The sequence below is a fragment of the Parus major genome, chromosome 1, assembly GCF_001522545.3.
Source record: "Parus major isolate Abel chromosome 1, Parus_major1.1, whole genome shotgun sequence".
Lineage (NCBI taxonomy): Eukaryota > Metazoa > Chordata > Aves > Passeriformes > Paridae > Parus > Parus major.
Genome location: NC_031768.1, coordinates 8,617,450 through 8,644,453, shown reverse-complemented (window position 1 = coordinate 8,644,453; position 27,004 = coordinate 8,617,450). Strand labels below are relative to the sequence as shown.

Sequence of the window (27,004 nt, the reverse complement as noted above, 5' to 3'; positions counted from 1 at the left end):
ACTGCTGTAAAAATCTAATGTGGATTGATGAAGGGAAGCTTCTGCACTACAGCCACTAACTGAAAAGCTGTACTTGATATTTCCTAGAGAAGGGCATACTGTTTCCTTTTGTAATGAAGGTGGTAAGATGAAACATTATTTGTGTTCTGCAGCCACTTCAGCAACTCTTTATTTTGTCACTAGCCCCTAATACAATTTTGTTTGAAGAAATTAAAAGATATTCTACGTTTTCTGTTTTCTTTTTTCTTCTCTTTGTGTTTTCCCCAGTTTCCCAACCTGTGTGTCAGTGTTCTGGTGTTCATTCCCAGAGAACATGATATGCTGAGTGCCAGATGCCAAGGCAGAGGCAGCGACTTGCTCTGCTCCTGGTGGAAAACATCCTGAAGCAGAGGGGAGGCAAAGTCCCCCTTTTCCCAACACTGTTCCAAGTAGGCAGAGCCATCAAAGGGATTGTGACTCATGGATGTGGATTCTTGTGTTCTGTCTTGTTGTTGTTTTATTTTGAATGTTGCAGAAATTCACAATCAAGTTTTGTTAAAAGGATGAAATGTTAAAGACTAACTGAAATTTATTGCAGAAAGAATGACCCCATTCAAGAGGAAATGTATGTTTAATTCACTGCATTGCTGCCACAACAGAACCAGGGAGCACTCCTGGGTGCTGCCTCTTCTATTGATGTGTGTTTATCTGGGGGGTTGTTGCTAAACCAGCTGTCTGAAACTGGTGGGTAATAAATGGCAAAAGAAAATAATAATGCAACAGATGAAAAAAATAGACCACCAGCTAAATCTTTCATGACTTGTTTATTTTAGTAAATTTAGCAGTTTCTTCATCACAGATATTTGGGTTGTGACAATGTGATTAACCATTAAATGACACTAACTTTATTTTTATTCAAGAAGCAGAGGACAAAGGTCATTTGTTTTGGCATAAAGTAGTCTGTCAAGAAAAATTCTGGCTATTGAAATAGGTTTTATATATATTCTGAAAAAAAAAGTAAGCCCTCTGCTTCTGTCAACCTACAATACTTAGTAACAACAAGCTAAACACTATGGTGGTGAGATTTCAGAGTGCCTTAATGTCTGCTCTTTATTCATATTTATTTGCTGCTGCCTTTACAGAGATTTGATGAATTTGCTTTAAAATCAGTTTGCTCCTTCATCCCACATCTTGTAGTGCCACTCCTACAGTTTTGTTAGCAGGCTGGGATGTCTTCATGGAGCACCATTCACCTCAGCACTGCAAGTACTGCAGTCTGCTCTTGCATGATGAGTTACAGTGTTGGGCAGGCCAGGCTGGGAACGTTAACTTTCCCTCTTTGCTTATTACAGCAGCTGTGGCCGACCTTTTTTACAGAAAGTTTTGCTTATTTTGGGTTTGGATTTATGGAAAGTGAGGACATCTGTGTGGTGTGATATGTTGATGTATAACCTTGTCTCTGAAGACTGGTGCTAACCCTTCAGAGTAGGTAATTTATTAATAAAAAACCTTTTAACCTCATGATGTTCTACTGACTTAGGCAGTTGCACCTTTCTCTTACTTTGTTGAAAGCCTTTATTTTCCTGACTTTTCCCATGCCAAGAAAGACTCCAAGAGCTGCACTATTCTTGCTTTCTCTAGATGCAGTTCTTATTGGTTCTCTGCCTGGTGGGTGCAATGAGCTTCAGGCACTTTCTTAACTGAGAGCATCTCCTGTTTGTTCTCTTTCCAAGATGAGGTACAAAGAACATGTGAGGTCTTGTAGTGCAAGTTCCTTTGCCAAATCGCAGGTCTTGTTCTGCCCTTGAACTTTATGCAGCCATCCTGTTTTAATCAGAACCTCACTCTGAATGAATTTCCATGTGTTCATTCTGATTTCAAAAAATCTGATCTATAGACTAAAGATAATGAGTTGACTTGATGATCTCTGCAGAGTGAATTTAAATGTTAGTTAAGGTATAAGGAATTATAGTGGAGAATGTAATACCTTTAAAGTTCAATTAGGCAAAGCAGGTTGCGTTTTGTTTGAAATTATACACATCCTCTTATTTCATATTAACATTTTTGCTACTCTGAGTTTGAAAAGCCTTGAAAAATGTTAAAGCATCCACTATTTCAAAGGTTATCTTTTTCTTGGATAGTGTTCCTATACTCCTGAAATCAGCTGGCATGCAGTACTGGTATAACTCTAAAGAGGGATTAATTTTGATTCTGGAGTTTCTAATACTGATGTATTTGCACCAGTATTTGGGAATCAAGAGAAACCTGTCCAAATTGATTATAATTTGCAAACTCATCAGGATATTTCCTCTTTTGTTCACAGACTTGAAATTTGCAAGTTCCCTGCCTTGACAGCAATCACCATGGATAGTGGTAAGTTTAACCTACTGAGTGTGCATTCTGTATTTCCTGTGAAATGGACAGTAACACACCCGAAAACTGCTCATAATCCCAGTCTCTTTGCACAAAAGATGCCCTCTGGCATTGAACTGACTTTGATGTTACAGATGATGCAGGTCTTTGCCCACACTGAGCTGGAGTCATGCAACTGTTCTTACAGAGCTATTATTTGCAGACCATAAAAATAATCACAGACTTATTGCGGGCCTTTGAAAGCTGGCTGCAGAATGGAGACCACAGAGATGAATTTCCAGCCTTGAGTACTTCAGTTTTAACTGGTTTTAAGTTTGTCTATGTAACTCGTGATTCTCAGAGCAGAAGTCACTTTTTAAAGTTTATAAATAAAAGCACAAATCATTTTTCTCCTTCCAGCCCTAGCCAAACCAAATGGATTTATTAAGATGATCTACAGAAAGATTTAATAGCAGCAGAAGCTTCAAATTTAGAGCTAAAATGTTTTGTTTTTTTTACCATTTAGTAGTGATTTTAGCATGCTTAGATGTTGTTAAGGAGTCAAAAAAGGAAGCTCAGTAATGGTCTCAGTAGAGCTGGTTTAGGTGTCCAGGCTGCCCTGGGCTTTGCTTTGGTGGCACTTCAGTGTCTCAGAATACTTTTCCTATGCTGCTGCTCCCTGATCCCTCTGTCACTACAGACCTAAAGCCTGTTTCCTTTCCCTGTGACAGCTTCAGCTGGCAGGCTGCAAAATATTTATCCTCTTATGTCTGTGCCTGGCTCCAGTTCTGATTGAATTTCACCTTGCTAGAGTATCCATTCATGACTAGGATAGCAGACAGACTTTCCAGAGGATGTGTAATAAATTGATCTGACTGTATTGTTCTCTTCAATAATAGTAAGTGCAACTAAATCTTTGGAAGCTTTCTGATACAGAAAAACTTGGTAAAAGCCAATTACTACAGTTACATACAGAGCACAAGCATGTCTGAAGAAATGATTTATTCAAATACAATAAATGTGGTAGTTGTATAACTTCATCTATATCCTACAAAAACTAAGGAAGTAGAAGAGACTTTGGATGATTTGTGTCTTATATAACACCAAAATAATGATTTTGACTTATCTATTTGCTAGTTAATCTCCTTAACAAAGTGAAAAACTGACTTATTTTGCTTCATTCCTTTATTCTTACCACATTCAAGTCTTCCCTGATTATGTTCAGCTCCACAGTAACATTTGCTGTGCATTTAGCCATGCTGTGGCTTAGCTAGATGGGCATCCAACCCAAGTGGGCTTTTTGCACACTCCTATCCAATTATATCTGAATATCTACGTCATTATGGTCCTGGGATACTAAGAAGTCAGAGTGGGTTCTGCAATACAGTTCCATTAGCTTTTCTTATAAGATTCATCAGGCAGTGCCTGATTCTCATTAAATCCCTGTATTTCAATTGCAGGTTTTTATTTCCTTGATACATTTTTATTGACTTCTCTATAGTATTTGAAGTCACTAGTATTGTGCAAAGCATTAAAATTGTCACGTCCAAACAAACAGGTTAATAGACTTCATTTTTATTTCCAGCCTTGCAGGGTTAAAAGGCATTCCTGATCTGGACTAGCCAGAGATTGTTATTTATCTGATACATTCATAACTAATAGGGGATGCAGTTTATTTTCCTCAGCAGGCTTTTATTGTCTCTATAGTATGTGCATTTTGTATACTGTATTGTGAGAGAAGACTGACCTGAATATGAATTGTTAAAGAAAAACTCAGGGGGGTTATATTATATATAATAATATATAATATATATTATATATAATATAATATTATATATTGTAGTAATATATTGTCTATTCTTGAACTGAATTAACACTTTGCTGTTCTTCATCAATGCATTTCATAAATGTATCATTATCTCCTTTTGGAAAACTAAAGTATTACCTAAAACCTCATACCAATATGTATCAAATATATTATTTCTTTACATACCAGCTTTTAAACATTTATTCTCTTTGGAAATTGGAAAGTACATGCAGAAACAAATATTTGTATCTTGTTTCTGAGAGCCCGAATCTGTAAATCAGGGTATTTTCAGCTACCTGCATTTTCCCATGTTTCTTTTCCCTCTGCATCTGATACAAAGCTGTCATTATTTCTCTCATTGCTCTTTTTGGGAATGGATTCCAGCGGTGAAATGAAATTCTCTAAGTTTTATCTGCTGGAGGGAGGGAAACTTAATTTACAGTGCATTATCTACCCTTCAGTGCCTCTACATATGGGCACTCTTAGAAGAGTCTGGCCTGACACTTGTTCCCTTCAGGAATGCCTACAAGGAGGTGGGGGAAGTAGGAAAAGCACTTGCAGTCCATCCCTAGGCATGGCTGTGTGCATTCCTGATATGGATGAATCCTTCAGCTCATCACCTTGAGGTGATCACTGAGGCATGAGGCTGAAAGAAACCAAATTATTCAGGCCTAGAGGGAAGTGAGGTCAATTGTGTGGGAAGTGGAAAACAGCCGTCTTTTATTCTTTGCTTTTTGAAGAGACTTCTGAATATTAATGTCTATGTTACTTAGTCAATGAACTTACAAAATAGGAGATGTCCATGTGTTCACCTGTGGTGCTGAAGAAAACCAAATTTGCAGTAGGTGCAGTTGCAGAACTGGATGCACTGAACCCCTAGCATCCTCATGGCCTGGTAATTTGTGTGATGCAAAAACAGTTTCTTTGCTGCCTTCCTTTTATAACATAAAAAAATCAGATGATTAAGGGGAAAAAAAAACCTTTCAGAGTAACTGCAAATGAAGCAATGCACAAATGATTGTGTAGGCCAAGAAAGTGCTACAAATGCATTAGTGTGGCAGTGCATTCAATCATTATCCCCTCTTGCTGGCACTCAGAGCCCAAGAACAGCGTAGCACTGACTTGATGTTCCTGCTTCCTGACCTGAAATACCTGGAGAATTCCTGCATCATGCACTGCAGATGTACCTCCTGGATAATTCAGCCTGATGGATTTCAGTGTTCCCAGTTACTGCATATGTAAAAATCATTAGGTCAGTGAGTTTGATGGAAAACTGGAACATCAGAAGGAAAGAGATTGCCTCCAGCTCTCTTCCTTGGACAGCAAACTAAGGGAAGCAAATAAAGAATACCTGTGTCAGAATACTGGTTGCATATTAAGATTGATTCATTTGATTCATGAAGTAAGGTGAGGTTTTCTGTATGGTTCAAAAAAATAGAAAGAGGCTACTTCCCCCCCACACCCTGAAAAGAGCACCCATTTTATTGTTGAGGGTTCTGGAGTGAGGGGACCAAGTCTGCTTCAAAATTGCTTAAGAAAACTTACAGACTTAAACATGGATAAATGCAGCTGTCTGCTGCTTGTGACTCTGGGTAATAGTCATGAATATTTATATCAAAAACTTCAGAGCATTCTGGTGTGATGCCCTCAGGCAGTTGCAAATATCATTTTTGATGTTGACAAGCAGGATTTGTTTGTTCTGTGTCAGCTTCAGCTGAGCATGTCTGTCTCTTCCAAGGACTCTTCTTGGGCACCAGCTTCAGTCTTGTTTCACCACACATGACTACAATGCTGTGGAGTCTGTGCATTTATGATATTTTAGCAATAACTGCTGAAATTGTAGGCCCAGCTGCTTACCATGGTGAGCAAAACTAGGAAAGGCCTTTTATCATATCAAATAAAGGGGAAGACTTTGAAAAAACTTTTACTCAAAGGCCTATCTTCTTGGAGCAATTCTAGCAGGAGGTTTTGGGTGTCTATTTTAGAAGTTGACCTTTATTGACTCTCCTCTTCTTATTCAGTGTTCTTAACAGAGGACAAAGCCAACTCTGTCTTAAAAAGATACCCAAGAGCCAACACGTTTCTGGAAGAAATAAAGCAAGGTGACATAGAACATGAATGCAGAGAAGAAATCTGTAGCTATGAAGAAGCAAGAGAAGCATTTGAAAATGAGGAAAAAACGGTATGTTTTGTGGTGTATGTAAAGATGAGTAGGGTGTATTTACACTAAACTTTGGGGTGTGCTGAGTGCTTGTGTGTTTTCCAACATTGCATTAGATATTTAGATTTGGTTTTTGTACAGGGAAATTTTACTGGCGAGTCCAGTGATTTAGTGGCAGCACAGGGAACCTTTCAGATTTCTTCCAAAATTTACACAGATGACACATTCCACTCTTCAATGGCTGAGCTCAAAAAATAACAGTGTATTAAGGCATACTGGGCATTTTAAGTTCTTGGCATCTTTTTGTTGTTACTGATGTGTATCTCACACATAGCTGGGGAGATGGATAAGGCTGGCATGAGAATTTTTGGATTTATTAAAATGAAGTTGTAGGACATGTGTCTTTTCAAAGCTGCTTCTTTCTGAAGCTATGAAGTGCCTGTACACATGTGTTTTTTACCTCCCAAGCTTGACTTGGCGTGACTATTCCTAATGATAGCTCATTGTGTAACTCAAAATAATGTGTGCAGTGAGACAGCTTGTATAAAATTCTAACCCAATATCACTTCTGCTTTTTGTTCCAGTCACTAGAGAAAGCATAACTTAAACATGTTGTCTCTCAGCTTCTTTCTCCCATTTAGAAACATTTTATGCTGTGGTAATTAGTATTTATTTGGGAAGTAGTAAAATATAAATATAAATAATTACATTTCTTTACTGCCACAAGTGGTGTAGGAGCTTCCAATAAGGTCCTGACCTTTTATCCATTTCCACTACTGTATCATTTTTCCCTGGCTGCTGTATTCTGCTGTGGGGAGTTGCTAATGGGCCAGGCTCTGCTAATGTGCAGTGGTGCCTGACCAGCCTCATTTACTTGGGCTTTATTTAGTGCATTGTCCCCCAGCAGTATCCATCCACACAGCCACTTAGTAGTACTTAACATCTGTGTCCCAGGGGAAGGGAATGGATGCACTAGACTGGGAACATGATATAGTATATTCAGAGAAATGCAGGATCATAACTTTCATAGTATAGATAGATTGGAATTCAAATAAGAGCTTGTAGCTTATTTGTTTTATGATAACTTTTTGTTCTAATCTCTGTCTTTTTTTTTTTCTCTCTTCCACTTGCTTCTTTGTTTTTCTGCAGTCTTCTGGGCAGGTCTGCAACATGCAGATCTGTAACATTAAAAGAATATTGAGTGGTTCCCTCAAGTTATTTTTGGTGCATGAGTTTCTAATTAGCGTTGTTTATGTCAAGTGTGCATACATGCCATTCAATATTTCCAAGACAGGCTTGGGAATTTTGACAGATTCAGAATTATTATTTAAAACTATAAAGTTAGTTATAAAGATAAAACTCTTATGTTAGGCTAGAGCCAACAGGAAAGAATTTGCAGAAATTTGTGGGCAAAATAGAATATGAAATTCTGTGTTGACAAATGTAATGCATGTGGAGAAATTTGGAACATTCATTATAATATATGATTGGCTCCAAACAGAATTCAGGAACAAGAGCTGGATTTCAATCTGTGAAGACTTCAATTTAATGCTGAGCAGTCAAACAAAGCCAAAACAAAAAACTCTTGAGTTCTAAGAATCTGAAATAAAGGAACAGGGATCAAAATAAAGAGCTTACCCACATCTTGAGTGTGTACAACTCTCATCTCCCTATCGCTTTAAAAGCAAATTAGTAGGTGAGGAAGGACCAGAGAAGTGTGGCAATTGATCAAAGATATGAACAGACTTGTGTAACAACAATATATCATAAAATAATTGAATCAGGGAATATGTGATGATGCCTGTGAGATGAGGGCTGAGCTGAGGTCAGTCACTTGCCATCCTTCTGATAGCAGAGTTAAGAGGGCCTCAAAGGAAACTGGAAAGGTGCAAGTTCAAAGCAAACAGAAGTCTCTCCTCATCACAGCTAATGGAGCTGTGTACTGCTTTGCCACAGGATGTCTCAGATCCTGAAAGCTTGTATAGGTTCAGAGAGCAGTGATGTAAATGAAGGGAAGATGAATCAGTCTGGAACCATTAATTAAAAGGAATCAACTTTGGCTAATGGAAGTTCTTGAGGTTCAAATATGTGAAATCTAGGAGAGGGTCCCTGCCTACTTGTGTTTGAACTCTTTCAGCAGTCTCTAATGATTACTGTCAGAGAGAAGTTAACAGATAAGGTGAGCCCTAGGTATGATCTTGTAAAGATGTTTATTGGTGGTGCCTGTAGCCTGCAGGCAGCACTGCATGTGGTCACTGGTCAGATGTCAGAGGTGAGGCTCAAAGATTTATTCAAAGGTTACTGTATGAAGTATCCGAGTGTGACTGTAGCACTGACTTTATTTACTTTCCATTGACTCATTTTTTTAAATTAAACTGCATGAAGTTTTTAAAAGCTGAAAGTCAAAGATTTTCATTCCTGTTGCAAATTTTCAGTGAATTTTAAATATTGCAAAAATTGCCAAGTTCTCTCTGTTGCTTTATTCAAACAAAACAAACAAACTACTGCTAAAAAGATTAGTGAGCAACTCAAAACTTGTCAGCACCAGATCTAAAATTATATGATCAAGTAAGACTTCCAGTGTCTCTCTGTGTGTAATTATGGATGCTGGATAAATACTCATAAGAGATGTGAATCTTTTCCTGCTACTTGAAATTGGGGCAGACTGGATGGGAAGAGTGTAGCAGGTGCACTTACTTCCCCTTAGTACTCTGTTCTCACCCTCTGCCTGGCAAATACCAAGCAGTCTTCTGACTGGCTTATTATCAGTCCACCTTTAAAGCAAGTCAGGAAATTGACAAAGAATCGTTTGAGGATGACAATGCTGCCAAATGTAGTAAAGGCATTTCCCTGAAATTCTCAAGAGAGTGTGAGTCTTGACTTCCTTGTGGATCCCTTATTTTATTCAGCATTCAGATCCAGCTAACTGATACTGACTCTGTTCTGAGGAGTATTCCAAATGAAAGGGAAACTGAATTCTGGAAAATTTTGCTGTAACTGTCTTTGGGATGCCTTTGAGAATTCCTTTTCATTATTTCAAACTGGATTTGCCAAAGCACTAAGGTACATTCATAAAAATAGCTCTTGGCAGAAATATATGTTAGATGTTTTCCAAGTCTTTTCCATTGCAGTTATCTGATTCTGTGGCCTGCTTAAGTTTTTCAGCCTTATAAGGCTTTTACACCTGGTATTCCCAGTTGTACAGCACTCAGGGATAAATGATTACTGAAGTGCCCTTTTCATTAATCACAAGTTAGTAATTTTGTCATGCAGAAAGTCCTTCCTGTTGTTAAAGATACCAGCAATTGTGGGAGGTATGTTTGTGCTGTGAGTTTTCCAGTTTATAAATTACTCTTTAACTTTCTGTGTGAGTTTTACAGATACTTTGTAAATTTTCAGTCTTCCCCCTCTTGGTCTTTTTCAAACAGCAGGTTTTTTACAAACAGCAGCTGTACAAATCCTCACACTGTACAAACTCATCTAAGTTGCCTGTGGCTTTGTTGGGGAGGATTTGATTCTGACCAGATGTCTTGTACTCCTCCTGCACCATCCCTTTACTTTGCAGTGTAGCTGTGGGGTGGCAGAGCAGAGGGAGAGCTTGGCAGCTGTGCAACTTAGACCTGAAGGATGAATTTCCTGCAGTTCCTGTCAATTGTGGCATTCTGGAGCTAAACGTCTTTGTGCTTCTCTTGGAGAGCTGACTTGCAAAAATGCAAGCTGGGAACACGGGATCTAATATGACAACAGGGTTATTTTTTGTGGGGTTTTGTGGAGTTGTTTTTTTAGTTGGTTGTTTTTTTCTTTTCCCATGAAGAAGAACATTTAAAGATTTATCTATTTTTTAATGACTAAGCAAGTGTTTCTTTCTTAGTGTTTTTCATCTGTGTGCAGAACTGTATTCCTCTGTCTCTGTAAGACAGTGTTAGACCTAAAGTAATTTCTGACCGGGGAGCAGGGAATGTCTAAACTGCCTTGAATTTTCTTTGCCTTGAATGTAAATGCAAGAGGACATTAAACTACTTTCATCCTTATGGAAGTTTAAACTCTTTAAGTTCTTTATGCATCTGTCTGGTCACATCACCAAGTCAAACATTCCCAAAGCAGCACACCCTGTTCTGCACTAAGTGCCTGCCACTCTGGGAGAAGAGGACAGATTTTCTGCTGCATTGCCGAGTAGCAGAGTGCCAAGGAGAGATCTTGCTGTTTCAGCTTTCTGAAGATACAGAGACATTTTCTGCAGCACATAGATCTGACCTAGAAGTAACATAGAAACAATAGTTAAATACCAGTCACTACTTGCTACCCTTCTATTGCAGGAGATGCATTTCCTCTGCAGTCTGCAACACAAAATAGATTGTTATAGGGGAGAAGTCTGATTTCTTCTTTTTCATCAAAACTACCTTTCTCCTCCAGAGAATCTTTAAAATGACATATCCTTGCACAGTATATTCAATGACTTTTAGTAAATCTTTGGTCTTAAAAACAAACATTGTATGATTTTATTTCTTTGCTGCCATTGAGGCCACAGAACAATGATGTGTGAAGTTTGGTTCCAGCACATACCAGCAGCATTTCACAATCCTAATTAATCCTTTCCTGCTTTTTTTAGTTAACATTATATTATTTATATGTATTTTATGTAATCTAGTTAGCTGTATCCTAACCAGATGCAAAAGTTATAGGTATGCTTAATTGCCTGGTAGTCTGGTGGGAAGAGGGTGAGATGTTTGGTTCTGCCATGTTTACTCATGCAGAGATCCCAAAAGCCCTCAGTTGTGCAGCTAATGGCATTTTTCAGCTACTTTTGTTAGTTCTCTGAAAATACATTTTTCTAAACTCAGAGTGGTTGGTTTGAAGTTCACTGTGAAACACATGTCAAGGAGGGCCCTTGTAGACAATTGTTTAGAGTCCATCTTTCCAGTCTTTCTTGCTTTGTTTGAAGCCAATGCCACCCAACACAGCTTAGATGTTTTGGATCTGGGTTCACATGAAAGAGAGGCATTGTGACAACCTGCTTGTGGTGTCAAGCCTTAAAATTTAGGGGAAATGTCAGATCCTGGATTGGTGTAGGAGTTGAAATTGTTTTGGTTTTTGAATTTGCACATAGATGTAAGAACAACTGAATTTATCTTTGGAAAACAAAATTTACAGGAGAGTCAGTTGTTTCATGTACTTGTTTTGTTGCTCTTAACCTGAGTAAATTCTGATCCAGAAATGTTGATAGTGTGTGTTTTACCCATGGTGTCCTGGTCCTGCCTTTGCACAAGGAAGCCTGACCTCCATGCTAGAGGGATTGTGCTGCTTCTGGACTCAGGCTGCCTCTGGGGTCAGTCAGTGGCATTTTCTGTTTAATGCTCATCATGTGGCAGCAGGCCTGAACTAAAAAAACATGATGGATCTGATTTGTCTGTGCACAAAGTCAGCCTGCAACCTAAATACATCATTTACTAGCAACTGAGCAATTACATTTTCAATTCTACCAGGTGACTATTTTATAAATAGTTGCATGAAATGTGTGCTGTCATTTAAAAGTAAGGTGACGCTGGCAGGAGAATGAGGGGGTCTGTCCACTTTTAAAGAAAACTAGAGTTCAGAGATTCTGGCATGGGCTGGGGTGTCATTAATTACAGCTTTTTAGAGGTTGGATTTTAAATTATATTACAGTATACTAAAATATACTAAATTATGACTATAAAACTCAGTGGAAGTGTTTCATAGTAGGAGAGACTTTACAGGTGAGAATGGCTACTCTTTTGAGACAGAATATGCTTTTCTTTTGTGCTGTTTCTTCATAGCATTCACTGCAGAAGAAATCAGAGGGTAACATGATATTTGTGCTCCCACTTGCTCATATTAATACAGCAAAGAGGACTTACAAATATTGGTGTCCCCCTTCATCTTTGTTTTTTGCTTGTTCATATTTTCACTTTATGTTCCATTTATCTGTAGCTATGCTCTTATGGTTTCTAAAATATAATAACCCGTGTAATAGTCTCATAGTTATGGAGCTATTTTTAACTGTAAACAGAGGATCTGGATCAACTCAAAATAAGCTGACAGCAATTGCTGTATGAGCCAGAGGGTGGGGCATGTCTAAATTATGATAAAACAGTGCAGCATAGTTGTACTTTGCCAAAATGATCTGTCATTGTGAACCAGTGTTTCTATGTCAAATTGTACTAGTGTATTATTGCAATTTTTAAACAAACCCTAAACTTATTCCTTGGTGCTGACAGATTCTGATCCACCAGATGGCTGACGTGCATGCTGATTAGGCAGGGGCTTTTGAGATTTTTGTTTTCATAGTTTGTTTTGTGATTGGGTTTTTTTCTTTCCTGAGTGTATTATTGCTTAGTTCTGTTTCTGCTGCATGTTTGTAAACACTAAGTGTAGAATGTTAAAAGTGGTGAGGAGTTTGTTTGCAAAAGCAAATCCCTTTTGTATCACTGATCACATGAAGAGAAAAATTGAAAGTCTGTGTGTGCTTATCCATGCCAGTTCTTATTTTAACCATCAGTATTTGAAATGCCTTTTCTTTTTCCTCATTCTTTAAAACAATTTGCTGACATTGCTTGTTTTTTATTAACTGTGTTATAGTTTCTGACATATTGTGTCTTGCTCTTCTAGAAGGAGTTCTGGAAAATCTACAAAAACGGACTCCAGGGAGAAAGTAACACAGGACATAGCTGGTATTCATTTTACCTTGCATTTCCATTAATCATTGGCCTTTTTATTATCCTCATTGTCATTTTTGTCATCTGGAGATGCCTGTTTAAAAAGAAAATGCGTAGGCAGTCGGTGTACGTGCACAGGGGAGCCCACGGAGCGCTGGGCGATGGTGCTGATGGCAGAGGGCCCCTCCCGCCGCCTCTCAGCATTGTTCATTCCCCACAGGAGGAAATGTATGAAGTCAGTGGGCTCTCTCCAGGAGGTCTGAGCTATTCGGATGCACGGTCAGACTCAATCTCCACAAGGCTCTCAAACTGTGATCCTCCTCCTTCCTATGAGGAAGCCACTGGGGAAATCACTGTGAGAAGAAGCGAAACTGAACAACATTTAGATCCACCCCCACAATACGAAGACATTGTGAATTCCAGTTCAGCCAGTGCCATCGCACTAACCCCCATTGTCACCAGTACAAAGTAAAACAGTAAGAATGCCATGGACCTTTTAAAAATCGTTAATCATTTTGTAGCACTTTATCTTGGCTTATTATGCATTTCTGTAATTTAACGGACTTGTATACAATGAATTTCACCTTTTTTAGGTTCGCTCATTCTTTGGGTTTGGGGTTTTTTTTTCCCCTATTGAATGTCTTAAAAGATAAGGAATCTTTATTAAGAGTGTAGTGCAGATACAGATGTGGTGCTCTGTTATACTTCCCAAAAGTACCTCTGTTTTGAAGGATGTCACTTGTTTTATTCCAAACACTGTCCACATTCCCTACAAGATTTGTGGGATCCCCCTCCCCTTTCTTACTGCAAACTGTCAGAATTCCCTGCAATAGGGAATCCTTAAGCAACATTTTAATAGTTATTTACACTAGAGAGGACTGATTTTGCAGTATTTCCTCTTGTCTGGTTGGTTCCTTTTTCTCACTTGGGTTTTTGTTACATGCTGCACCCTCTCCTGGCCCTCAGGAGGCTGGGAGCCTTTGTGTTCAAACCAGGATCTCATGTAGAGAATGCTGGTGTAAGAGCAATAATTCCAGAGTCCTAGCAGGAGAGATGTATTCTAAAGCTTACGCTATTACAGCTCAAAATTCTCTAAATCCTTAGAAGCTGACAATTCAAGACACTAATTGGTGAATTTAATGGTGTAAGTTTATGTCTGTGTTCTGCCTTTTCTGTTTTCCTATCAGGTTTGAATTTTGTATTTTAGGGGTGAGAAGTGTGCATATGTTAACTTCAGAACTTGAAAGTTCGTGCAACAGTAATAGTGAAGTACTTGAGAGTAGATAAAATCCTGATCATGGACTTCCTGTGATTTTCACTGGGACCAGGATGTAATCTATAAGCACATACACCCAAAGGCATTAATTTCCTTTTTAAAGGGGGAAAAAGGAAAGAAATTCAGTGTCTGTGATTTCCTTTTTTTCCCCAGCTATGAACACCTTCCTCAAGGTTTTGCCAGCTATAAATCCCTTCCTCAAGTTCTGATACTCTCTTGCCTATTGACTGTACCTTGTGTGCACCTTGTACTGGTGCCTGTGGAAATTCTTTGCATAGAATACAAATATCCTTTTTCAAAAGCAAATAAATTTATTGCTTATCCATTCCAACAAGGAATTCTAAGAACACGCGGGCATAACCCCAAGCATTAGTGTGGAGTAACTTTTTGAGGCTGAAGAGATGGATGAAAGTTACATAGAGGCTTGTACAGAATTTTATCCACTTGGTTTACATGGTACAAATTCTAGTGTGGTGATTATTCTTTCACAGGTTGATTTAAAAGTTAATTGCTCGCTTTAATTTCTGAGTATTAAGTTTGCTTTCTTTCTTCCCACACCAAGTAGCGTGGCATTAGCTTAGTACTGTTCTGTGTTCTACTAATCAATTAACACCAATTGAAATGTGTTGAGCCCTGAAGAACTGAATTATGTTGGCTTTCTTACAACAGAAACCCAAACTGTCTTGTTTCAAACACCCCAAATGAAATGCCAGTGCCATCTGTTTGAAATTGCTCTTAATGTCCTTCTCATGGGGGCTTGGCCTAACTGTTCCAAGGGATTTTTATGGAAGGAGACTACAAGGAAATGGATGGTTATAGATGGGTGTGTAAGTGCACACTTCAATAAGAATATGATTTAACATATTGACAAGCAGTGTCAGGAGTTCTCATTTTTGGCAAAGAGCAGGTTGCCTTTGTTGCCTGCTGGGGATCTTCAGCTGCTTAGGCAAGTTGTATTAGAGATGAACTCCTGGCCAAACTCCTGACTCCACTGCCAAACTGTAACTTGTATTAATATATAATAGATATATAAGATAAGCACAGTATGTTTTGGACACTTGTAGTAAAAACTGCCTGGGTTTTGTTTGTGTACTGTCAGACCTTTTCTTTTGAAGTGGTTTTAGCTCTTGTGAATCCTGAATTGCCACCTGTGGAAATTAAAGCTCCTTTCATACCAAGCAAGAGTTAATAAATACACTGCTTTAGGCGGATTCACCAGAACAAAGTGCCTCATCCCAGCGTGCAGGAACCACCTCAGAAAGAGCTGGTACTTCAGTGTCTGTGCCATATTGGCACCTCCTGTGCCTACCAGCACAGATAGTAATTTTAGCAGTAACTTCCTTGTCAGGATATAGGACTTCCCTGTAGGAAATGCATGGAGATCACCCATGTCACATTAGGTTGTGAAGCAGCTGTCATCATCCCTTGAATGTGGGCAGTCTGCTTTAGTAGTTCAGAGATGAGCTGGCTTTCCCCTTTTTTCTGTGTTTTCTTTACTCTGTATTCTACTACCACTTTTAAAGGGTTTGTTTCTGGCTCCTAAGTTGAGTATGTTGCTTTATCCTGTTACTGTGTCCTGTAGATACTTTTACGTGCAATCCGAAATTGATGTTTGCCATTCCAAAAAAAGTCACAACCAAAAGCTGAGTGATCATGAGTTGAATTAATTGGACAATGCCTTTTCCATGAGTACAGGAGTATGAAAGCCATTGTGGGCAATAAATTTATGTCTTGGTGAATAAATTTAACATTTAAATGAAACCAGTGTGGGACAGTTGTGCAAATACATTTCCTCTAAAATAAGAATAGTTTTCTCCATGTTGGAATAATGTCAACTTACAAATTGTTTGTTCTGTTTTGTGAAATGTGGGAAAATAGCTTAGTCTTGTGGTTGGCTTTTCTAACCTGATTGAAAAATAAAATTTTATTTGTACTGGGGTTTTTTACAGCTTTTTTTTTCTTGTTGTTTTATCTATCCTGTAATTGCGTTGTCATGCAATAAATATAAATTCATAGTTGTACCTCTCTAAGGTTTTGCAACTCTGAATGCAGTGCTGTCTTGACTGATGACATGAATAGTCAGGAAACTGCCTTTCCCACTTCTGAATGTAACATTGAATTTCATCTTGTATTGGGATTGAAATTATTTAGCTACTAAAATGAACTTAAAGGTGGCACTGTTTTAAGAAGTTATGGAAATTAATGATTTGCTTAGATGATATTAACATAGTGAAGGTTGTTCTCTCTTCACTGTATGTAAATAACTTCTGATTACAGTATTGTATATTTTAAAGGGGTTTGGTTTACATTAAATTATCCTATTTAAACATTTTTGCCTATGTTTATAGAACATTTTTGTAACACTTGTTTTTCAATATGCTAAATAAAAATTTTTAAGATACCTCTAATATTTCAAAATACCAATTCTACACAACTGCAGTGAGTATTAACTTTGTGTATTTAAGTGATCTTTTAATTTTCATTGTTCTTTGGACTTAATCAGTTTTATGAACGATTGTTTTGATGATATAAAATACAGATATTTTGTTAGTGGGTAAGCAAGTCTTTTAAAATTCAGGCTCAATTTTTATCAGAGTTATGAATTTGTATTGTTTCCTATTTAAAAAAAAAAGCCTTTAACACTGAAATGAGCTCATTTGCTCAGTCTGGTGTTCCTAACACCAAGGTTGTGGGCTCAATCCCTGTATGGCCTGTTCACTTAAGAGCTGGACTTGACAATCCTTCTTGGTCCCTTCTACTCAGAATATTCTGTGATTCATTGTAGCCATAGCTAAGTAAGTCACAGGCTGAGGGAAGGGAAACTAGCAAAAAATGTTGAAGTTGGAGGACTAAATTTCAAAGTTCCCCTCAGCCACTCAGAAGTGATTACCAAATTTCATGTCAGCTCTAGGGACAATGAATTAACGGAGAACAAAACCAAGCCCAGCCTTGTGTATTGATCCCAGCTGGAAACTGAAGGTCTCCATTCCAGGCAGCACAAAGTGGGTGTCATCCCTTCCCTCTCTGGTAACCAGGATAAAAGTATCCCTGGGATTGCTCACCAGGGCAGGGCCTGTGGGAGAGGCTGGAGAAGCCCAGAATGAGGTTTGTGCCTCAGAGCAGTGAACTCAAGTGCAGTTTTGTGCTGCTCATAACAAAAGGGCAAAGAAAGGTACTTGAAGCAGCAAAGGGCAGTGACTTTCCAAGCTGTCAGTGCACAGTGCAGCCCCGTGCTCCCCTTGGGAAGCTTTCATTTGTGTATCCCAGGCCAGCACCATCCAAACAGGATGCTCTGCCCTGGGTTAGCTGGAGCTTGCTGTGCACACAGATGCTTGTGTCGTGCCACACATCCATCAGCAGGGGCTGGCATGTGCACATGGTTTAGTGCATGGCTTTGCCTGCAGGCCTGGCTCCCAGCTATGGGAATGTGGGGGATGCGATGCTGAACTGGTGTCGTGAATCTCAGTGTCTGTAAAAATCAGATCATTGTGCAGGTTACCAGTGATGAATGTTCATTATTTATTGTTCCTCGTGCCCAGAGCTCTGTGCTGGGCTGCTCTAAATCACACTCATAGATTTCTTTTTATTTTCTGCATAATGTGAGCTTTGTAAATGTCTCCTAGTGCCACTTGCTGATTTTTAAAAAGAAGGAAAACCATGTTCAGCTGAAAGCACTGAGGTGACATCTGTACTTTTTCATTGCTTGCTGTGCACACATTTGATTGATTTGCTACAGGGTAATTGAACTTTGAGTTTTGCCAGAAAGTTGAAGTGCACTTTACTTCTGTGGGGGTATCTCAGTAATTGTATTTTTCACTTGGCAGTGAGTTATTGAATGCTAAGTAACAAGTCAGTGCAAGAAAGATCTTGCTTATACTCTTGACCATATCTGTCTATCTATAGATAGATATAGATATCTCCAGCACATGTATTATACAGCATATTATACAGGACTTGATTCCCATTTAGATCTCTGCAAATGTTTGCTGTAATATTAGAGCTGTGTCCTCTCTGCCTGTCCTCTCTCCGTGTATCATGCAATAAAGACACACTGACTGCTGTGCTGTTTTCCCCTTTAGAAACAAAGCCCAAGAATCAAAACGACAATTTTCAGTGTGCCCTGCTGTTTCCTTCTCCACTTGGAAGCACTGTACATAACTGTGTGGCTCCCAGGGTTAGCTGAGGAGCTTAAAGCAAGAAGGGAACAAGTATTTAAAAAATTCATTTTGATAATGCCAGCAATGAAATCTCTGCATAAGGAATAATCTGTACCAGGCTGTTTCCCTGGCCTTTCCTATGGTGTGGGATGTTTTTTCCCACACAACAGACCTTGGATCAATTCCATGGGTCAGAGGCTCCCAATTTGATTTTTCTGTATTTTCTCACTCAGCTCTTGCCGCTGGCAGTGGCACAGCAGCCACTCTTGGCTGTGCCCAGGGACTCAAGTTGTTTGGTGACACACAGCTGTACATTGGTGTCTCTGGGACCCAGGCTTCTCTGCTTTCCTCCTCTGACCTTGCTGGTGTGCTCACACCCAGGCCAGGCAGTGTTTCAGTGCTGGACAAAGAGCTGAGGGGATGAACTGGTCTGGGACCAGAGGCTGGTGTCAGCCTGCTGTGACACACAGTGAGGCACAGTCTGGTATCACCTCTGGCCTTTTCACTACCAGTCTGAATACAGCTACCTCATGTGGGTTGTTCACAAGATTAAAACCACTGCGGGCAGCACTTCTTGCCAGGACCTAATACGAAAAATGGTCTTGTCAAAGGAAAGCAAGGGCAGTGGGACCAGATCAAACATTTTCCCCAGCTAGTACCCCTAAACTCTCTTGGCACAAGTAATGTTATTTCCATTTACTATTAGAATTACTATTTTATTTTTTTCCTTATGCTTTTGTTGTGTCTGCTTTTCTGTTCACGATTGTATTCTAACCATAGGTGTTTCCTTACGGGTGGGTGAAGGTAGAATATACATGTAATCATGAAAAGCTACATGTTTCTTTTTTTTTTCTGTTTCTGGGTGAGTTGGGTTTTCTCCTCTTAGCTTGCTGGTTTTTTCATTTCGTTTAATAAAAGTGCTGAATAATGACACCTCCTTTTTCTGCTCTCCCTAAAATCACATGCTCCTTTAGCAAAGGGCTCCTTTAGCAAATATAACAGTTTATATTTTTATTGTGCAGATTCCCTAGAAGAAATGTAGCTTTGAAAATAATTTTTAATATTATTTTCTCTTCAGTCATTTTTTTCTAACTTTTGAAGTGTTACTTGTAGCTTAATTTCCCTGTTCTTGCCTAATTGTGCTTCAACCCTCATTACCTTGCAGCGTTTCCACACAGGCAGCTTGGCTCCATGAAAACACTACCATCTTCTCTACTGGCAGGAATGTTTAAAAAAGGAGGTTTTTGCTCTGCAAATTGCTTTCAGATTTCAGCATTTACTGTTCTGCATAACCTAGCACTGACTTCCTGAAACTGGTTCACAAAATCCTGATCCCAGTGCCAAGCTGTCAGCACACCCCTAGCCCCTGAGGAAGGCTTGCTCTCAACCCTGACCTTCACCCACAGCCCTGGAGCAAGGATTTGAACTTGTGTTGCCTCCATTGCAGGGCATTAGGCAGCTTTGAATATTAGACTAAGCTTGCAGTCTTTATCTTCCTCAAACTTCAAAATCCTTTGAAATTCTCTATATTATATGCCGATCTCTAGGTCTTACCTACTTAACATTGACTTAATTTACTTACTACTAAATTCTTAGGGATTCTTGCAAATTAGACCAGTATATTTCTGTTATGGGATATCATAGGGTGTGGGTTTGAGCTGCTCTCTTGGGTTTTTTTGTATGCTGGTAACACCAACCTTGGTATTACACTTTATGGATCACAAATTTCATCTGGAACCTGAGAAATCTTCACCAGTCTAGGTTTTGTTGCTTGTTTTTGTCAAAACTGACAGGGTCCCATAAGCAATTTTAGCTTCACTGAATTATTCTTCAGTATAGAAGTGTTTATTAAAAAAATTCCTGAGTAGCAGCAGTTGATGGTTTTATGATTGACCACGGTGATGTCTCCTAGCAACATGACTGAAAAAAGATCATCCTATGTTGCTCATTTGTCCAGAGATTTCCAAATTGCTGTGTTTATCTTGATGAGGCTAATTCATCTCACTTCACCAGTACTCTCTGGACCACATTTTGTGTCAATTTTGTGTTGGAAAGTGTTCTCCAAAGTCACACCAAAGGTGTAAAGCCTTTTCCCAGAGTCCTGTTTTGGGATGTGCAAAATCCCCTCCAAGCAGCTGAGTAGTGCTACCCCACATCCCCAAAGCATTCACTTCCCTTGGCCTGCCCTTTCCCTGCAGCTCTTGTGTGCCAGGGCTTGCAAAGGTTGGAGGCCTGTGGAGTTCACTTCATTGTCTGACACAGGATTTCAGAGCCAGGTACCCTGTGGTACCATCTGGCACCTCCTCTGTGCTCATGGTGATGACAAACGAGTAACTTGCTCATAGTCAACATCATTTTGATAACCCTTTCTTTTAAAGAGATTGCTGTTATTAATAGTGAACAAGTGCTCCTCTTCCACGAGATGTCATAGAGGCTACCCTGCAGTCCCCCACCTCCTCATGGCAGTTCCCTCTGCTTTCCCAGAACCTCCTCTGGCTGGGGGGACACTGTGTCCCCACCACAGCTGCTGTGTTGGCCTGAGGCTGGTTAGCAGGAGGTGATGGAGGCATTGCTGGGTGGGAGGTGGCAGAGGTGCTGCCTTTCCCCATTCCTGGAGGTGCCCAGCGCTGCAGAGATGTGGAGCACAGGCTCTGTGTGCCCTGTGACACTGAGCAGCCACGCTGCCTGGCTGCTGGCTGCGTGTGACCATCAGTAATTAATGTCTCTGAGGAGCAGGCACTGTCCCTGTTTACAGCCCTTTTAGCTTCAGGATCAGCGTGTAGCACCGTGCTCCACGTGGCCAAAGCTGCTGTGGGAAGAGCTGCCCACTCCACGTGGGACACCACAGGGCTCCCATGGCCTGAGGTGCCTGTTCTGCTTTACAAACCCCTGAGCTGTCATGGAGCTCTCACTGGGGACATCCCTTCTCTCCATGTGGGTATCCCAGCAGCATCTTAGCTGGATTTGTGCTGCAGAGGAGGCTGGGTGAGCATCACAAGTTTTCCAGCTCCTGCCCCTGTCTCTCTTACTTGCATAGCCTTAATTTTAATTTCCTTGCAGCAAGTTCTTTGCATGTATTTTACATGGCTTTGAAGGCAGCTTAAACAAATCCTATGAAGGTACCTTGGGAGTTTTCCCATCATCACTGTCCAGTGCCCGATAGAAATTGTGTTCTTCACTTTGTTATTTAAACTGCTGGTAGGTGAGTTAATTAATTTTAATAGAATTCTACAGGGTGAGTTTTGCAAATCTAATTATTTGAGGGGCACTTAGAAATGTTAAAAGGTCTCTTTTAAGGACAAATCTGAAGAAAGTGGTGCAATTAAATAATAGTCTAGTATTTTTCGTAAAAAAAAAAGAAAAAGAAAAGGAAGAAGCCAGTTCAACTGAAGTAACTACTTTTTTAGTAGTAATTGTTTAAAAGTCCTCCAAAGCCCTTGGCTTTGCTCATGTACACATCTCTGATACTTTTATAGGTTTGTTTTCTACATTTGGATCAAGTTAAATGTGCTTCTCTGTTTTGTCTTTCTCTGCCTGCCTTGGTGCTGTAGTAGGTATCAAGACACACAGCAAATCCTCAGCAGGGAGATCAGAATGGGGATATTGAACCAGTCACACAGAACCAGCCACCCTGCAGAGCAAGCAGAGATACAGGTCTGCTAAACTGGATCGGCCAGTGCAGGCACTGGGGGAATCTGTGTGAAAGAGCCAGCTACCAGAGAGGGTTAATCAGAGAGGCTTGGTGTGCAGAGAGTCGTGCAGGAATGCTGAGGTTATCCCAGCAACCTTGCAGTGACTGTCTCACCTGATAGGTGTTTTCATTCCTTAGGATCTTTTTAAGTCACCTCTCTGCTCCCTTGATGGTGTGAATAAGGTTATCTCTACAGGCCATGCAGATAAAGTGTCCCCTAGAGCCAAGAGATTTGCGGTATTTTTCTTGTCATTTCCCTTTTAAGCCTCTGTCAGTAACAATTGAGTTTGGCCTGCTCTATTCACATTAAGAAATCAAGAGAGTGGATTTCTATGAATGTTTCTGTATTCGTGTATCATCTCCACCCTCTCTGGGTATGAGAATCCCTCAGAGGTGAGAGTAGCAAACTCCTGTAGCTGTGTCTGGCTGTAAATCATTACATGTGTTGAGTAGCTAACTCTTGTGCTTGAAAAGCTCTGATGAAGGACTGTAAGGAGTTAAATCCTGCTGTATTTCAGGTTTTCTCCCTTTAGTCACGTTCCTCTTGAACTGAACACTCTTCAGAATATCTCTTCACAGATTAGACTCTTTTTTTATTCACACCAGTGCCAAGATAAATTTGTAACAGAAGTTTTCTTTCACTTGTGTATAACCCTGAGAAAGATTCTTTCAGCCAGTAGTTTGACCAGCCTTACAGAGAAAAGAATTGAGCAATTTTGTCTAATCTCATCATGTTGAAAAAGAAGTACTAAAAACCAAAAAGATTTAAAATGCAGTGGTTGTGCACAAGTCCATTCTCATTACATTTTTCCAAGTAACCATTTCAAGGTTTTATCTGTTGTTAAGCTTTGATTCTATCGCTAAGAAACCTGTATGAGACAAATAATGAAATATTGATTTACCAACTTGAAACTTTTTCAGCTGCCATTTTATTCAGTGCATCCATTGGCAGCACAGCAGAATGGAGGTTTTATTGCAGACTGAATGAACCCATTGGTTTGAGCATGACGCGGTGAAATTGTAACATAGCAATAAAATCTCAGGGCACATTTGTGCCATCTGTTTCGTAGTGGAAAAGCAAAGAACATTTTAGTGAAGGCCTCAAAGAATAAATCTGGACTTAGAAAAGAAAAATAATTGGAGCTTGTAGTGTTAGGAGCAGCCTAAGATGTTGCACGGCCTCCTTCCCGGTGCTGTTGCTCAGCTGCGAAGCTCCCCCAGGTGTTCCTTGGTTTAGGCATCCTTAGCTGTTATAGTCTGCTGGGTTAAGGGCTCAGAAAAGCATCTCTAAGTCATAGAACACTGATTCAACAGATGTTTGCCTCCTCCTATCTCATCTACTGCTTTATCAGCTTTCCATTTTTGGAGTGGGCAGACATGAAAGCAGTCAGGTTGCATTGCTCTGCCATCAATCAGTGATAGGAAACAAAGCTATAAGGTCAGAATCGATGAGCAAGAGGCAAACATGGAAGAGTTTTGTTCAATATTTCATCAAAACAATGTAAAATCTGAGACATGAGCCCAGTATTATCAACAAAAGAATAATTAGATTATTGTAATAAATGTAGAATGTATAGAAAATGTTTTTTCCTTGGGAAATGAGTAATGTAAGACAAGAGAGTTCTCTTCTTCTGTTCTCTCATCAAATATTTGATATTGTGGTCCTTGTTTTTAAGTAACCTGTGACCTGAAAGAATTCTCCAAAATGTAATGTCCTTGTAGCTGTTGAAATCTGTAGATGCTGAATGTGACTAAGATGAGTAATGAGTCTTGTTGTTAATTATATTTGTTGAAAAGTTATAAATGTTATGGTTTATCTACCTAATAAGAAATTAAAAAATGTCTTTCTTCACAGTCAGACTGGAAGAGAATAGGTTTGGATTGGATATTAGGAAGAAGCTCTTTACTGTGAGAGTGGTGAGGCCCTGGCACAGGTTGTTCAGAGAAGCTGTGGATGCCCCATCCTTGGCAAGGCCAGGCTGGATGGGACTCTGAGCAACCTGGGATAGTGAAAGGTGCCACTGCCCGTGGCAGGGGCTTGGAGCTAGATCATCTTTGAGGTCCCTTCCAACTAAAGCTGTTCTGTGATTTTATCCTATGATTCTTTGATGGATGGGATCTCTTGCAGGGAGTTTCTCTACTGTTTCTTATTGTTTTCTATGCCCTCTTTCCAAGTCTTCTCTGATGTACCTGGATGACCTTTTTGATGGTATCTGTCCAAAGTCTGCATAGTCCCTTATGCAAGAGGAAAGGAGGAGACAAAATATGTCAGGGCTGTTGAAGCCACTACTTTCTGGTCCAGCTACTGCACTGTGGTGCCTCAGGGCATCTGTGCACACTTCCAGTGTCAAACGCCCTCACTGGCATGTCCTGCTCTGTTCAACTACCTCATCCCCAGTTCCTAGTCCCGGTTTCTTACCTGCAAAGAGTCTTGGCACTTTCCTACAGCTCCCCCCACAAAATGCTGCTTCACAGGGTAACACCTTCAGAGCTGATTGCCCTGAGTCTGCCTCCAGCTTCTGTGAAGGAGGTTTACATCCTCACCCAGCTCTCTCCAGTAGGCACCTGATTACCTGCCTGGCAGAAATCTGTGCCTGTCAGATATTAAATGAGAAGGATGGAAGCAACTGGATTTGTTTGTGTTTAAGCCACGGAAGGCACAGTTTCCTTTTTTTTTTTTTTTTTAATGGTGTTTTCCAGTTTTAGGATGAGATCTTGAAAACTGTCATTAAAATAAAGGATGGTCACAAGATAATAAAGAAACAATCTTCTTGCTTTAATGACTTGAGCTAAAAGCTAAATGACTGTAGCAGCTCAGATTGTAAAAGCAGTGGGAAATTTAATGAACAGTGACCCCATAGGAAAGTCAATCTGTCTGTTAATGTTTAGTTTTGTCATTTCTTCTAAAAAGTAATAAACCTCTATTATATAATCTATTGGTTACAGAACCTGGGGTCAGGCTCCCATTGAGCTTAACTCTGCCAATCTGTCTCAGCTGAAATTTCTGACCTTCCCCATGAAATATATAAACATCCCAAGCAGGAAATAACTGTGCAGGTACTTGGGGAAACAGCTTTGGTTGTGGAAAAAGAAAATTATCATGAACTTAACCGAAAAGCTCCTATTGGTTTGCAAATGCCCTTAATGATAAGCTGATTCAGCCAGTTAAGTTATGTAAAATATAATTAATGAAACTGTGATTAGTCAGTAGTGGCTGATACCCCAGTTCTGTAATGTCATTCATCTGGATGCTGTGGAACACTCACTGCAGATCTTGAAGCAAAGGTGGCAATCAAATAAGAGATAAAAATGTGAGCCTCTTTGCTTGTGTTTAGCCACTGAGAATATGTATTTACTTACACAGATAGTGGGAAGAGGCATGTTGAAAGCTGGGTCATTTAGAGAAGTGTATTTTAACTGCAGCAAACTTTGGATAGCACCAGCACAGATTGCTGCTGTGAACACAGACCAGGAAGAGGCTGGAGCAGTCTGCTTCTGTCCCCTGCCATAAGACAAAAACAGCCTTGTCCTATAAAGTTCTTCATTTGGGCTAAAGTTTCAGCTTGGCTTCGTTTTAGTCTCATCTACTTCTTAAATCAGAATCTGATCCTGTTTGTTTGTGCTTTGTCACCAGCACATTTCAGTGGCTTTGCACAGCAGCTTGTGCTGTGAGAATGGGACTGTGCGTGGGTGGGAGGTCACTTTGGAAGTGGCTGAGCTGACAAAACTCTTCAGGCTTTGCCTCTCATCTTTTTTTTCACCAGTTAAACAGTGGCAATTATCCAAAATCCAACCTCTGCATGTGCTCATCCATCACAGTGTCCAAATTTAACTGGAGATTTGTGAATTGTTTACAAACTGCATGTTACACTAAATCTGTACTTTCTTCTTTATGATGCTTTAATAAAAATTGAGTAGCCCTATTGACATATGTGTCTTGCAGGTAACATTTCCTGTTAGTCCACTCAAGTTTATTTTTGCTTGAAAGTCTATTGCAATTTGCTGTCAAGTATTTAACACAAGTAAACAATCACATTTAAAAAGTCACTGAACTTTTTATAATTTCCTTAATTTTTTTCCTCTTTTCTTTTTTTTTTTTTTTTGTTGCTGGCTTGAATTTGTTTCTGAGGGCTGGAAAAACTATTTTTCTCAATGGTAATGTCCTTTCCCATTGAGCAAATATTGTTGTAAAAGAAATTTTCCATCCAGTGGTTTGTTAGTGCTTAAGTACACTGAAAAGTTGGAGCAGCTTAGTCTGGAAAAGGCCATAGTTTTCATGAAAAGAAAATGAACCTCTGAATGGTCATACTGGTCTCTAGGCTGTTTTGTCACTACAGCAGCCCCAGGGCAGAGCCAGGATGGGAAATGTGACCAGGGACCACCACAGACCCAAGGATGGCTAGCCATGGCTATAGGACAGTGCTGTGGCTGAGCCAGGGCCCAGCAGAGTCTGCCCCAGACCAGGACTGAAGCCCTCAGTGCTCTTCAAGGCTTTTCCTACTGGAGCCAGCCCTGGGCAGGGGCTGCAGAGCCCCAGGCACCCTGGCCCTGGGCTGGGCAATGGCTTTGGTCCCCATAAGAAGCAGGATCCTGTTTTTGGTGCTGCCTGTTGCCTTCTGCTGCCTCTACAGGGCCGTGATGGGGCAGACAGGAGGATGGCAGCCTCCCAGCCTGGCCCCAGTGTGCCCTTTACCCCTTTGGCACACCTGATCCACGACTATTTCCACTCGTGCTTTGATCTGCCTCACATTCTCATCAGAAAGATTTTGTGTCTCCTGGCAGCGTTGAGTGTGCTCTGTGTGTGCAGCCAGCAGCAGCTGCTCAGTGCCCTTGGCATGGGCTGTGCCCAGCCTCGGCTGCCCTGCTTCCTCCTCACCTTTTTCTGGGCACAGCTTCCAAAGTCACTC

At 40.1% G+C, this 27,004-nt stretch overlaps 1 protein-coding gene across 1 annotated transcript; it reads left to right on the top strand.

Annotated features, from left to right (window-relative positions):
- The first annotated feature begins 275 nt into the window (after positions 1-275).
- PRRG1 (proline rich and Gla domain 1) lies at positions 276-26,024 on the top strand. The gene is made up of 4 exons (XM_015637729.3): positions 276-428; positions 2,303-2,352; positions 6,160-6,320; positions 12,927-26,024. Exons 2-4 carry the CDS (start codon positions 2,343-2,345, stop codon positions 13,443-13,445), a joined length of 690 nt encoding a protein of 229 aa, XP_015493215.1. The 5' UTR covers positions 276-428; positions 2,303-2,342; the 3' UTR covers positions 13,446-26,024.
- Positions 26,025-27,004: the final 980 nt, after the last annotated feature.

Coding starts and splice junctions, on each gene's coding strand:
- PRRG1 (XM_015637729.3), top strand. Junction 6,321..12,926: donor TTGAAAATGAGGAAAAAACG/GTATGTTTTGTG, acceptor TTGCTCTTCTAG/AAGGAGTTCTGGAAAATCTA.